Genomic DNA, 14371 nt, shown 5'->3' on the forward strand with positions numbered 1-14371 from the left:
TATTTACAAGGTATTCCAGATGTTCATTTTGTGAGCTATATTATTAGCACCTCCTCCACATGAGGATCTAAGACCAGAAGCATCCAAGCTATGGCCTTACAACCCAGAGTGCTGAGACAACTTCCCTCTTATACCCTCATCTCCTCGTTACCTAGTTGATGAAGTGACATTAACAATTAGCAACAGGTACTTTTCACAGGCTTTTTTCCTTTCTTTCTCCCACCTTCTGCTTTCATTTATTAAATCCCTTCCCTTTTAACACCTGAGCAGACACCCTAGGGAAAGGGCACCCTCATTTCTGTTCTCTGAGTGATGTTTGTGGGTGCATGTCCTCACTCCACCCACTCTGCATACTATTTGAAATAACAGCACAAGTGGAAAACCAGGGGATTTTATTGTTGGGGGTGGGTGGGGGAGTGTTTAAAGAACATGCATTTTCTGACCTTTTTTACTTCTTCCCTCAGTTCCTAGCCATTATCACTACAGCTCCACAACTGCTCAGGGTACTGAGAGCAATAGTTTGTGTCACTATCACCTAACAAAGCTATTTGGTGAGGTTAGGCATAAGTCCTGCAGTCAATTCTTAGATACTGAGCAACAGCTGCTCACCTTTCATACCTAAAAGCTATCAATATCATGCCAATGTAGTAGCCATGAAATGGCAAGTATCTCTGTGGAAACAGCAGACAGTCCATAGAAATCACTGTTGCTGAATTTCCTCAATTTCTGTTCATGCCGCATCAGTTTACAGATCTCTGCAGAACAGGACATCTGATAAAAGTAGGGCTTAAAAGCTGACATCGTACAGCAATCTAGACTTCTTTTGGTGTTCCTCTTGCTTAAAGATTATCATGAGCCAGAATCCAGCAACAAGATAAAACCTCAGGAACACTCAATTGCTCCAGACAGACACTGCAATCTCTTTTACTAAGAGCAGGCTTCAGGCTGATGAAGTCACTGTACCTTCACTGAATTTCCCATGGTTGATGTCTACTGATTTCTACCAGCACGTGAACAGTAGAAGCAGATGAACGCTGTATTGAAAAAGCCACACATCATGAAGAGCGAGTGGTGTTCCAATAGAGACAGTCTCATGCAAAAAATGCAGGAAAAGAGGCTGGTTAAAGCAACTTCATTACCTTTAAGCAGAATTCAGATCCAGTGAAGCATCTGTGTCTCTTTAGAGGGACAGGATAGAGCAAAAGCACTTCCTTGTACAAGCCATTTTTTCACAACTGGCTATGAAATAACCAAATAAAACTGACTGGCCTCTACATCAAATTATACACAGTGGATGTTTGAAGTGAGTGATAATCATCCAAACGTTGTATGGCAACTAATCTCCTCCATTTAGGAATATACAAGTTCTAAACTGCAGCTCTAAGAAGTCGGGGGGTGGGGGGTGGTGCTGCTTTTGCTACAAAGGCCCAAACACTCTCCAATAAAGGCATCAACTCATCATTCCCTCAGCTGAGCAAGGCTTTAAGTACAAATGATTTAAGTACAAAAGTTCAGTTTAACGTTCTTGTTCTCCAGATACATGTGCGGAAAAGTAATGCTCCACCCAAACAACATCCTAGCACCATCACCTCACGAAGTATTGCAGAAATGGCCAGTAATACAAGAAAAAAAAAAAACAAAAAAACCAACACCCTAAAACAGCCTAATAAAGGATGTGGTCCCAGCCTTATGCCACACAGTCTGAAGATGCTTGCTTCATTGTGCGTACAACTGAAATATTAGAGGAAGGGCTACTTCCACTGTCCTACAATTTATTATAAGTAGAAGTACTTTTAAACTGCTCACAGTGATTTTTATGTATACAGTATGATTAGTTTCTTCTCCCTGATACAAATCTTGTTACTATGTCACTAAACGCAAAGGCAGAGTCCCTGTCACCTGCAGGAGCGGTATTCAAGAGCAACAACAACAAATCATCCTAAGTCATAAAAAACTATTTCTCAAACACTACATATTTCAAATACAAATATATCAACAGAAGACAGGCTCTTGAGTAGAGAATTAAATATGCTACTGTAACATGCAAGTTAAATACTTCTTGGCTGCTTCTACATTCAAAGCAAAACACAGCCATCTCCGGTACCAGCTAGCTTTGAGAGGTATCAACACTAGATAAATGGTAAAACTCCATTTTGCTATTAAAAAAAATAATCTTCTACCTAAGCCCTAACATTTTGCTGCTCTTTACAAAACATCAATAAAACCAGGTCCTTTTAAGGAACATTTGAAAACCTGAGTCAGGCAATCAACAACTCAGATTTCGTAAATGAAGTCATGAGTTCAATTGCTTTCCAAACTACATTTACTTGCACTGAAAAGTAAGTTTTGCTTGCTCTTGACACTCTGAAATCTCAGTCACTGTGAGGGGAGATAATAAGATCTGTCATTTTCTGGGGGGGGGGGGGGGGAACAAAACCACAAAAACCCACACCACAAAAACAAACCCCAAAACTTTTAACAAGGTTTTTTCTTAGAGAATTGTTTGGTTTGATTTTGCAAGCTTCACCAAGTCTCCAGAGTCGTCTATTTCCTTCCACTGTGCCAGTGGCCGTTAGACACACTGTAACAGTGGAAGACAACCCCATCAGAAGATACCATCTTTCCCTCCTAATGCAAAATGGGGCCAGGTTTCAGTTTCTTTTTCAGATTACCGTGAGGAGAATCAAGTTCAACTACAGTTTATGCCTGAAGCCCAGCAAATGAATATACAGTATACCTTAAGTATATTTTTTAAAAAAATATCTCTGAATGGCAAACGCAGCTGAAACTCAAGACACAAAAAAGTTTTAGTAAATTTATGAAATATTAAGTCCCACGAATTCATGCTATATTTAGACTAGCAACACAACTCCTCCTAAAGTAGATAAACATCATACCGCTAAGTAAAAGACCCAGATCCCCCTCCCAATTAACATTTGTTTGAAGACTAACTCAATTTGACATTTCCTCTTGCTATGCCAATTACACTTAAACTTCACAGGACAAAGTTTTTAAGTGCACTGTCTTTTCAACACACAAAATAGTATTAAAAACAACCCAGATCAGAAAAAAAGTGGTTTTCTTTCTTCAGTATCTACCACCTACCAAGTAAATTGATAGTTCCTGCAAAAACTTAAGGGCTACTAAAGGCATTCCTGTTTTTTCCCTGTGGATTTAAAACTCAGTTATTTTGTTCCTCTTTTTAAGCCTATGAAATTACATCATGTTCTCCCCTTTGATTTATACTTAAAAGTATTTTTTCTGCATTGTTGCTCAATTTGCCAATTCACTAAATTAAAACTGCTGCTGGCTCAGTCACAAAATATCGTGAGGGGAAATGTTCAATATTACATGTCTCTTTGCAAGACAGGACCATTCATTATCTTCATTTAATTACATATATTAACATAGTATAATTTTAATAAGTTGCAATTTTTGATTTGTTTCAGCTACACAGGTCTTTGACCTAGCTTATCAAATCTTTGAGAAATAAACTAACAAACTGCTTGGGAAGGATCTTTACCAAAGCATTATGATAGGAGTATGAAACTAAGAAACTTGTATTTGCTCAACATTTCTTAACTTTCCAACAAATTAAACAGTGTGTCTGCAACACAAGGTCAATTCCCTTCCTGAGCTTAGTGCTCCCTAAGACCATGGTCACTCTGCACAAAGAGAATGCTGACCTTCCTACTGTCCCTGCATCTGCGCCTGTTGCATTCAAGAGAAGATTGCTGTAATTATGTGAGCTCCTTCTTATAAAACACAAAACTGAAAAAGTGAGAACCCTCCTCTAACACCTCATCCGCTTTTACTCTACCCTCCCCCTGCACCCCGCCTCAAAAAAAAAAAAAAACAAACAGCAAATCAGCAGGAGGAAAAAAAAATGCTATTAAAAAAATATTGGGGCAAGTCATTGCAATTGACAGCTATTTCGAACAGGACTTGAGAGAAGACAAGGAGCACTGGCTGGAAAAACCAAGATATCTGTCCCCAGTCCGAATCCTAGAATCACCCAGGTTGGCAGAGACTTCTGGAAATCAGCTGCTCCAATGCCCTTGGACAAAGCACGTCAGCTAGAGCAGGATGACCAGCACTGTGTCATCTAGTTGAGTTTTCCGTGTCTCATAAGAACAGAGATTCCACAACCTCTCTGGGAAGCCCATTCCCAAGCATTGCAGCACCCACACAGTGAAATCGTGGGGATGTGTTTTGCTTTCAGAAAGACATTCATGGGTTTTGTCTGTTGAATCTTGTCCTGTCACTGAGCACTGCAGAGAAGAACCTGACTCCCTCACCTTCACTCACTCCTATTTTGTATTTATACAAACTGCTAAGCACATCTCTGAGCCTTCTCTTCTCTAAGGTGACTGCTCCCAGCTCTCTCAGCCTCTCTAATCAGGGACTCTCCAGTCCCTTAACTGCCTTAGTGGCCCTGCACTTGCACTGAACTCTCACCATTAAACCTCTTCGTATCTTACACTGGGGATCCCAGAACTAGACAGCACTCCAGATGTGACCTCAACCTGCTGGCAACACTCCTCTGTGCTGCAACCCAGGATACTACTGGCCTTGTTTTGGGGGGGTTTTGGGGGGGCTGGGTGGTGTTTTTTTGTTTTCGTGTTTGGTTTTTTTTTTACCACTAGAGTACACTGCTGCCCCATAGTCAGGTTGTCTACCGGGATCCTCCTTAAAAAAACAACTGGACAAAGCTGCTTTCTAACCTGGCAGCCCCCAGCATTTCCTGGTGCAAGGGACTGCAGCTTCCCAGGCACAAGACTTGGCACTTGCCCTTCCCGAGCTTCATGAACTCTCTGCTCAATTCTTTAGCCTGTCAGGATCCCTCAGGACAGCAGCACAGCCACATAGCCTATCAGTTGCTCCTCCCAGTTTTGCATTACCTGTACACTTGCTGAGGGCACACTCCTTCTGAGTGTCAGGGCATTAAAGACTACATTGAACAGCCCCAGTATTGTATCCTACAGTACATGAGTCCAATAGTCCCAACACTTGGAAAGAAACTAGTCAGAGATGGGAAAAGCTAACAGGTTTATCTACCTCAGGTTCATGGTCTACAATTGCTTTGCCATGCAATATTTGCATGCTAATGGGCACATCATAAAAGCAAGAAAGACTGCAAAACAGTACTACAAGGTCTCTATATACTCATTCCCTACAAAGCAGGTCTTGCTTCTATAACACAGATAAAACCTAGTGTCTACCTAAATCAATAATCCCTTCACAGTTCTCCCCATATAACAACAACAAGCACAATCCCTCACATACAGACGCAGAGTCCTTAAGGCTGCATAATCTTTCCAAATTAAAAATGATGCAGCAGAAAGCTGTATCCAGTAAAGCAGGCCAGCTTTTGTCTGTCATTTTCTTGGTGCTCTTATTTCCTTCTTCTGAAGTAGTCATGACATGGGACCACATCTATGTATGGTTAAATCCACACACAGCAACAAATTCTGCTGTGACTTAGTCAAGCAAGTGGTAGTCTTAACATTTAATAGGGCACATTGCACTGTTATCAATTATGTATGCTATGCAAGAGTGTGTATAAGACAACTTGAATTCATCCAGAGACTTTCTCCAGAGCTGAATTAAACAGTCACACAAACTTCTTGCTACCCAATTCCTATTGCTTACAAAGGACCACTTCCATTACTCCTCCTCTTCAGTGTCTACTATCGTCAGGCAATCTGATTTAATATTTTCTCCTGATCTTTCATAATTTTACAAAAGATCAGACTCAGTTAGGACTGACGGCAGCAGAGAAAATTGCATTATTCGACAGCACTTAATTTCAGTGAAGAACTTAGTTCCTCCTCCATAGCAGCAGTGAAGACACTACTAACAAAGTTGGTTTCCAATGTACTTGGCATAGCAGTGTGCACCCCCACCCAAGCCATAACCACCAGAGGGGGTTGTGATGGCTGCATCCAGCTTACTCGGAACTTCGGCAGACAGATGGCAAAGTGATAGCCAAGGGCTATCTGGAACAGTGAACCCAACGCTGATATGTAAACGTGACTAAAGTGAATCATATTATTTAACTAATACTGGATAGATCAGGGCCCAACAAGCTCTCCTGCACAGCACTGGGCTGCGCACCAGGACCTCCCCTTGAGTAGGAATGCCTCTCGAGGTTACTCCTTGAGATTGAGTAATTCCATGCTGCAACAGATATTGGGTAAAGTGATTAACAGCATGCTGAATTTTGAAATCTTAGCTAAGTAGCATAAAGGATTGATTGCACATATATAATTCTTAAAACATAAACCATTGACCACATCTAGGAGCGGATCCAGCTGCACCTAGACTCCTGAGGAGTTTAGAAAGTAAATGGGTCCTTTCTGAACCTCATGAGTCAATAGGAAAGTCTCCTTGACGGTTTTGTCTGATCCTGTCCTGTACACAGTAAATAAGTATACCTTGCCATCAAATCTTGTTAAACAACTGTCACTTTCACCATTTAAGTTAGTTATATCAATAAAGTATACTGTTACTTCTTTCTTACACGTGAGCAGCATGACTCCTTCCAAGACTGCTTCCAAGAGGTAGCGGAGTTCTACAATCAGGATGTAACCTGAAGCTGACTGAATGCTCACCTTGAAGGTGTACAAGCTCTCCCGCTGCACTGTAGAGGATCCAGTAAGAGAGAAAGAACTGAAATCTTAAATTTGTTGGCCTGTCAGCCTCATGAACACTTTCACAGACCTGTCTGCACTGTAAGAGCAATACCTCTCTACAGTCCTCCTTTACTCCTCCCAGCACAGCCTCACTTTGTTACAGTTCCACAGCAGAGAAATCAAGTATATCGACTAGCTCAGCGTGGCATGCCTCCTCTTGAATATCGCACTGTTGCCCCTACATCTATATCCCCTGTGAGCACTATAAGCATAAACAGAAAGTTAACATGACAAGTAAGATTTCACAGGTTTCATGTCCATTTCATTACCAGAATAAGTCCCAGAACTTCTTACCTGCAACAAATCACCGCTTTACAGGAAAGTGCCAAGTCCAGAAAGCTCTGCCTGACTTCAAATGAAAGGGCATACTTCAATGTGTGGCCATCAATAATCAGAGCAATATCGTTTTCCTTGCCCAGCGACTCCCCCAAACTGGTACAGTGTTGAGTCAGAGAGGCTTTTGTAGCCTGAAGAATAAACAAAGAAAATAGTGTTTCCTTCTAGTATAAGTAAAGTGCATCTAAACTACAGCAAGGCATCTCTGGACTATGCAATGGAGCACAGTATACACACACGCAAACTAGCACTGACATGAGTTAGTGTTTCCATAAGACCTCAGTCAGACGTATTAATCTGTCACAAATTAGCAAAAGCTGCACCTGTTCGCCTAGGAATACAGGCCTTGTTTCAGTGGAGACACTGGCATCTCCACTACACACTGCCACATGACACATGACCACAGTAGCTGATACATTCTTTTCAGCTGTAGGGCAGGTATAACCTAATGCCTTTCATTGCTTTTGACACTATTCAAAGTATTACTATTTATTCAAACAGTATTTCCTACTCTAAAAAAGTTTTCACTGACATCTGCTGATGAGGAAAAAAGAAAAAATATAAATCAAGTGTTCATGTTTCACTGTCACCCCAAATTTTGCCATCTTCCTACTGCAGTGAATTTAACACTTACAGAAACCTGTTCTATTCCCATGCAGGTTAGTTTAATCATCAGTTCTAGCTGAGTTAACCACTACTAAATGGTTCAAGAAGTTTCTCATTATCTGAGGTGCACATGCAGTTTTTGATAGAGAAGGTCTTGACACACAGAACACAGAATAACAGAACACAAAAAGCAAACTCTTCAGAACCAGTCAAATGCTACTTTTAGGATTATATACCTTTTCAGTTTTTTTACTTTGTTTTAAAATTTGTCTCAGTGACATATACAACTGGTTTTTGTTTCAGCAAATCCTCATCCATTTCTTACACTAAAAAAATAGAAAATGTACTCCTGCTCATCTTAACTGTGCAGCTTTGAGTAACTGCTAAACCAAGAAGTACACATGCTTCCCCTTATTGTTATTTAAAGGTACTCATTTTGTGACGTGTCTGTGCTGGTCTAAGCAAAATACTTTTTTTTTTATATAACACGAAAAAAAATCCACTAGAACAGAGTTATAACTGTCAGAAATGAAAACATGACATTTATGCCTCATTGCAATCCATTCATCAGTTTACAGATCCAGATTTCTTTAGAGGATTGCAAAACCACAAACCATTGCTAAGTGCTGCATTTCCTACTTGCATCTCCAGTTTAACAGACAGATGTAAAAAAAAAAAAAACCAACAAAACTGAAGTAGCTAAAGTAATTATTCTGGACCACACACCTGCTGGTCTAGAGAAACAGGTTACCTCCATGAAGGCCACCAGTGATGTGGTCTGGATTTCTCTTTCTATATTCAACTAAAGAACATGAGTTGGGGGTTTTGCACATGGTTGAATAAACTGAAGTAGTATAGAAACCTGCATACATGAACCCCCTTAAGACGACAGCAGAAGTAATATTTAAGTTGCATCTCTTCAACATCAAGCACATCTGAGCCAAAAAGCTCTATTTCCACATCGTACTACTGAAACAGCGAGAATCAAGTTTACATCCTTAAAATAACTTAGTTCGGTACTCTCTCCAGCATCTATCCATGAAAGGAAGAGATGAGGGAAATCACAAAAAGAAACTTCTAGTACCATAAGGTTATTAATTTCTTGATGTAAGCTTTCACAAACTGTTTCTATGCACTCTGAAGAAAAAAGAGTCATACTGAGATTATTTCCCGCCCCCCCCTCCCTAAAGTGACAGGAATTTCTTCTGACCTGGGTGCTTGCAGGACTGTTTCTTATTTCTTTCCCCTCACCATGGGTGCAGCGTGTTGTCCTTCCTTACACAGATCTTCCCAGAGGTGCTGCCATCCTGGCCGAGGGGCTCAACTGTGCCCTGCAGAACCGGCCGTGCCTGCCATGGGGCACCCTCCTTGCCAAGGCCCCTGCAGCCCCCAGCACCTTGCCAGACAGCCACACCGCCTGACCAAGAGGAGCGCTATTACAGTGGCTAGAGAAGCTGAGGTAAATTAATTCCGTTTGTTCAACTACTGTTAACAGAGCTAGTCAGCACCCTCCAGGACAAAGAACCACAGGCAGCACGTATAGTAGAAGACCTCCCCTCCCCCCCTTTTTTTTCCCCTTGTTGCTACACTTCAGCGAAGTTGGGTTAGTGTGGTCTCTCTCTCACTTGCTAAAGACCAAGCACCAACAACAATATGGCTGCTCAGATGTTACACAGCCTGTCAGTGCTCCCCAGCCTCCCAACAGGCATGGCCCCGCAGGCCACCACCACAGCTCCGGCACCTCAAACCGCAGCCCTTGGGAGGGCCCCATTCGGTGCACCACAAGCCCTCATCTATTCCTCTCACTTCCCCCCCCCCCCCCTCCCATTTTGGTGACAAAGTTTTAGCAAGGCGGTAATAGTAGTATTCACCCTGGCTACAGGTAACCTGACCATAGCCATCAGCAACCACAACCAGGCCAAATCTCACTGCCATCACAGTAACAGCAGGATCACCCAAAATACTTAGGATTGAACACTGCAATAATGTTTTACTGAAATAATCAAGAAAAGCATTCCCTTTCTGTTCAGTTTTTCTGCAAAGGTTTCTATTGCAGAATTACATCAATGATTTTTAAATGCCCATGTTCATAATATCATGGCAAAGGATTTTGTCCTTTATCTTTTTACTTCTAGCTCAAAAAAGAATCCCCTTGTTTCAGAAAGATACACTAGGTTCCCAAATTAAACAACTAATTCATTTTTAAGAATGTTTTGCGTGTGTAATACTGAGTGAACTTGATCTGACTTCTGTCAAGACAGCCAGAGTACACTGGGCAGCAAGACTGAGTGCACTGGTGGTTAGAGGCTACAGATTTTTGCTTGTCTTAAATCATGTTTCTCATATAAAATTCAATAAATACATTAAAAGTTCAAAATTTATCACAAAATTGCTAAACATGGCAGTACTTCCAGCCATCTGCTGCATAAAGTTCTGAAGTCTGCCTAAATCAGTTTTACACAAATAAAGCCAGCAAAATAAAAGACCAAAATAGCCATACAGTCAAACTACATCACATCCATAGCCCGAAGCAACCATCCGGGAATGACTGCAAGAACAAGCAAGCATATACCACCACTCCCAGAGGAGCTTCTGGGCCCCCCTGGCTGGCAGCTCAGGGACCTCCTGGGCCACGTGCAGAATCTGTTATGGGAGAACACCTGATCCCCAGTTAGCATTAAGAACTGTGGGAAACAGATCAAAAAGCTAGCAAGAGGAGAGAGGTCACCTCCCTTCCAGAGGGAAGCAGGATGCAGAACAGCATGTTGGCGAGGAAACCCCAAGAAACATTAGAGATTAGGTGAATTGGGGGTGGTGAAGAATTTAAGAATATGACAGCAGTCAAGACAGCATTAATGAGTAGAGGAGAAGGATTAGGTAGTCAGAACGACTGAACTTTCTTGGGCCAAACAGGACACAGAAGTGGCACGCCACCTTAACACAACAATGAAGAAAAAGAAGAGGGGAAGTTGCTTTGCAATTTATTTTCTCTCAACACACAGACTGGTGTTGTAGTCAAAATAAATGCACCGATTCACTAAGAAACTGGCCCCAAACTGGAGGCAAATTTATGGATTGTGTAATTGAGTATGACAGCACACAATTCAACTATTTCAAACACACATTCATGACAAGAATGACTGTCATTCCCTGCTTCCCTGTTAAACTGTGAGGATTAGATTTATGACTTCATGGCATGCTTTATTTACACTGTACCTGAAAAATTTAACACAAAGTAGATGACAGAGCTTAAACCATTACAGACTGGTGTCAGGAAAACAAGGGTATGTCTTGGGGGAAGAAAGCTGTTTTATCTAATTCAACACTAGTATGCAGTGACAACATTCACAGAAATCCTAAGGATGGTATAAAGGCATACAGTTTAAGTCATGTCATCATAACAGAACTTCAACTCAAGAACCTTGCCCCTGGGATCTTGAGGTAAGTGTCATCTCTCTTTCTTTACTTCTTCAGTCTTGCTCAAAACTTTTGCTTGCTCTCAGATGCCCAATTACCCCCGTCCGTCTCCCAAATCCACCCGTAAGAGTAAAAACTTCTCTATTTGAAACCAAGGGAGACAGTCCCTGCCCTTATTCCCTGTCTAGCCCTACTAGCAGTTCAGAAGAAACATCCTCATTTTCCTGTTGCTTCTTCACCTGACCCAACAGAAGGTAAAGGGCCAGAGTCCAACCACCCTCTTGTGCAGAGGCAGAGAAGAACCTGAGGGCAAGTTCAGGAGGATTATCCAGTATCCATCATCTGCTGCCCAAAAGGAAGTCACATCACATCAGAAACACTTAACAGAAGGTGTTGTTTCTTATCAGATGAGATTACTAGTCTCTCCATGGCTTATCATCATGGCTATGCCTAAACCTCATCCAATCCATGCCCTGGTCACTGAACTTACTTGTCTTACATAGAAGATGTCATGCAATTAGTAATATGAGTTAATAATACCCCAAAAAGCTATAAATCAAGGATTACAATCAAGCACCTCATTTAAACAGCAATTAGTAAAGCTCTCAATACACTATTGCATACACATGGCTTACAACTCAATAGCTTATACAGTAAAAAAAGCACTAGTTATTTTTGTTTCTTCCAACTACTTACAAATGTCATGTTTTAAAAAAGAACACAAACTACTGCTCCTGTAGGCCAGTGCAATTAAGAAAAAGAACCCAGCCCTAAATCTCACTGGGTACATAATAAAGACTTCCTAAGTAAGCAGAGGAACAAACATTTGGAAACCATGGGGAACTATATCTTTCCAGGGGCAACTCATTACTGATAATAACAGTAGAAAACTCTACTTTGATACCTAGCTTTTACTTTGTGCTTGACATCAAGGGATAAGTTTCTTCTTTGAGTCACATCAAACAGGAATAAATCAATCCTTTACTAAAACAAGCATCATGGAGCAGAAATCAATGCTAGTCCTAAGAAAATATCTGGCTAAACTCAGATCTGTGAAATACCCGTGCCATTTTTACTGAGTACCCATCAAAATAAATTGAAAGTTCGTCAGCAATACTGTAATCCTGTATTTTTGTCAGAGGAAAATATTACAAGCACTTCACTTAACCATAATAAATTTGGTTTTCCCTGCCTCAGGATTTCCTTTGGAAACACAAAGCATCCAGCTACTCTAGGGAAACCTGGAGAGTGCCTGCCAAACTGAGTTGATAGTACTGGCATATCAAATAAATTTCCACCAAATATTTAAAATACAAATACAGTTTTACTTAAAGGTCAGAAGGTACATCAGCTGAGCAGTCCACAGGTTTAGTAGCCTTGATTCAGTGGGCTATTCAAATAAACACAGACACTTCATTAGCCAGCAGAGAACATGTACAAGCTTCAGCTCTCTGTTTAATCAGAGCAACATTACCAATTTAATTAGAGCTTCACAAGGGCTTAAGAATCCATTCATACAGGACCACCAAGGAAATCAAAGCTTCAGAGCACAAAAATTAGAAAAATATCAGTTAGATTGCAAAGAGTCAGCCACAGAGCTCGAAGTGAGGAACCAAAGGATATTAGGTTTTGATTTATTTTTATTCTACTTTTGCACATTTGACCTGGTTGGGGGAGTTGACTAAAAACATGAACAATTTTGACTCACACAAATGCATTTAAGGATTAATGTTATGGTCTTTATACTTTAAATTTAAGACATGGTGGTGTATTCCATAATAAACCTACTCCACATGCTTTTGCTGTTTGTTTTCCCATTTCCATATTGAGTCAGAACCAAACACAAACCTTGAGCAGAGCATTTACCTACATTACTGTCTTAACTTTCACATTTTGCTGTTCTGCATCCATAATTTCCATCCAGAACACAGAGTGACATGATTAGTTCACTATTACAAATCTCCATCGCAAAGTGTAATTTGTTGACAGGCAGACAACAAAAACATCCTGAAGCAGAGTGTGTGGTCTTTTCTCTCTGGACTGCACTCATGATCTTTAACAAACTTTTTAATAGCATGTTTGTATATTCTCACTCTCTAAAGCCTCAGAAAAAACACCCTGCTATGCCCAACTTTGTATTTAAACAACAAAACTGACAAATTTATTCTGGGATTTCCCAAGCTATTATTTTGTAATTTAACAGAGCAAATACTAATAATTCTCACACGATGCTTAGAGTGAATTTGGAAATCAGTGCAATCAGAGTTAATTAATCAGAGCTCTGATGACCTCACTGAAAACCAGAGCTGACCCCTCATACCATAATAAAAAAATTAGAAACATTACTACATCAACAAAACAGTAAGAGAGTGTGATTTTTTTGTTTGGGATTGTTTTTCTTTGGATTTTTTTTGCTTTTTTGTTTTCAGTTTTGTTGGGGTTTTGGAGGGTTTTTTTGTTTTGGTTATTTGGGGGGGAGGGGGGGCATTGTTTGTTGTTTTGGTTTTTTAACAGCAGCACACCATATAGCCCATTACCTCCCACAAAAGCTTGGGAAGTTTGCATGCTACAGCAAGCAATGTAAGTACAGAAGGCAATTTGGCATCCAAAACAAAACATCAGTATCAGATATGTGCCAAGAAAAAGTCAGCAGGAGCTGCAAAAGCTTTGGGTGCAAAAGACTTCAGCAGGATAACAGCCATTCCCTAAGATTATCTTACAAACTAGCTGATACCCAATGAAGAACTGGACAACTACTGTTGGATCATCAGCTCCAAATCTCCTCTTCCCCTTCCTGCCTGCTTTTCCCTGGAAAGGCTCACAAAGTCCCTGAGATTATAGTACAAAGATATAAGGCCTTGTCTGCACAGCCAACATTATTCATGTTTTATTCTAAGCATACAGTGATATGTGGCCCATGAAGCAAAAGGTCTTGGGAAGAAAACTAAATTCCAAACAGCATCACACAGACAAAAAGGCCTCTTTAACTGAAGAGAACTACTGATCCCTAGATTTGTGACCAAAGAGAGACACTCAAACCTAAAATGAGCATTAGGTTATGGCCTTCTTGGGCAGCCACGTTTCATGTACCCTTCTTAGACAGCTTTTCTTCCATCTCAGAAGAGGTAAAGAGACCATCACAGAACAAGCTCCTGCAGTAAGAGATGTTAAACTAACAGTTTAACTGTCAGCTAAGTCAACTGTATATCCTACTTGTTGCTATATTTATCCTAAGTCTAGGAATTACTGCTAGCTATAGCAGTTGAAAGATTCTTTCAAAGTTAACTTCCTCTGTCATCCTGTAATTCCCTTCCAAA

General features: G+C 40.7%; 1 protein-coding gene across 5 annotated transcripts in view; it reads right to left on the reverse strand.

The window, feature by feature from the left end:
• ATP8A2 (ATPase phospholipid transporting 8A2) overlaps positions 1 to 14371 on the reverse strand; it is a 350007-nt gene that overhangs the window by 202136 nt on the left and 133500 nt on the right. For all 5 annotated transcript variants that reach the window (XR_005102732.1, XM_037377817.1, XM_037377818.1 and 2 more), the window contains one exon: positions 6990 to 7162. Coding sequence is in view for 4 of the 5 variants with exons in the window: in XM_037377817.1 (XP_037233714.1) it covers positions 6990 to 7162 (173 nt within the window). In the remaining variant the exon portion in view is untranslated. The remainder of the gene's footprint in view (positions 1 to 6989; positions 7163 to 14371) is intronic.

This window comes from Falco rusticolus, chromosome 2, assembly GCF_015220075.1.
Source record: "Falco rusticolus isolate bFalRus1 chromosome 2, bFalRus1.pri, whole genome shotgun sequence".
NCBI lineage: Eukaryota > Metazoa > Chordata > Aves > Falconiformes > Falconidae > Falco > Falco rusticolus.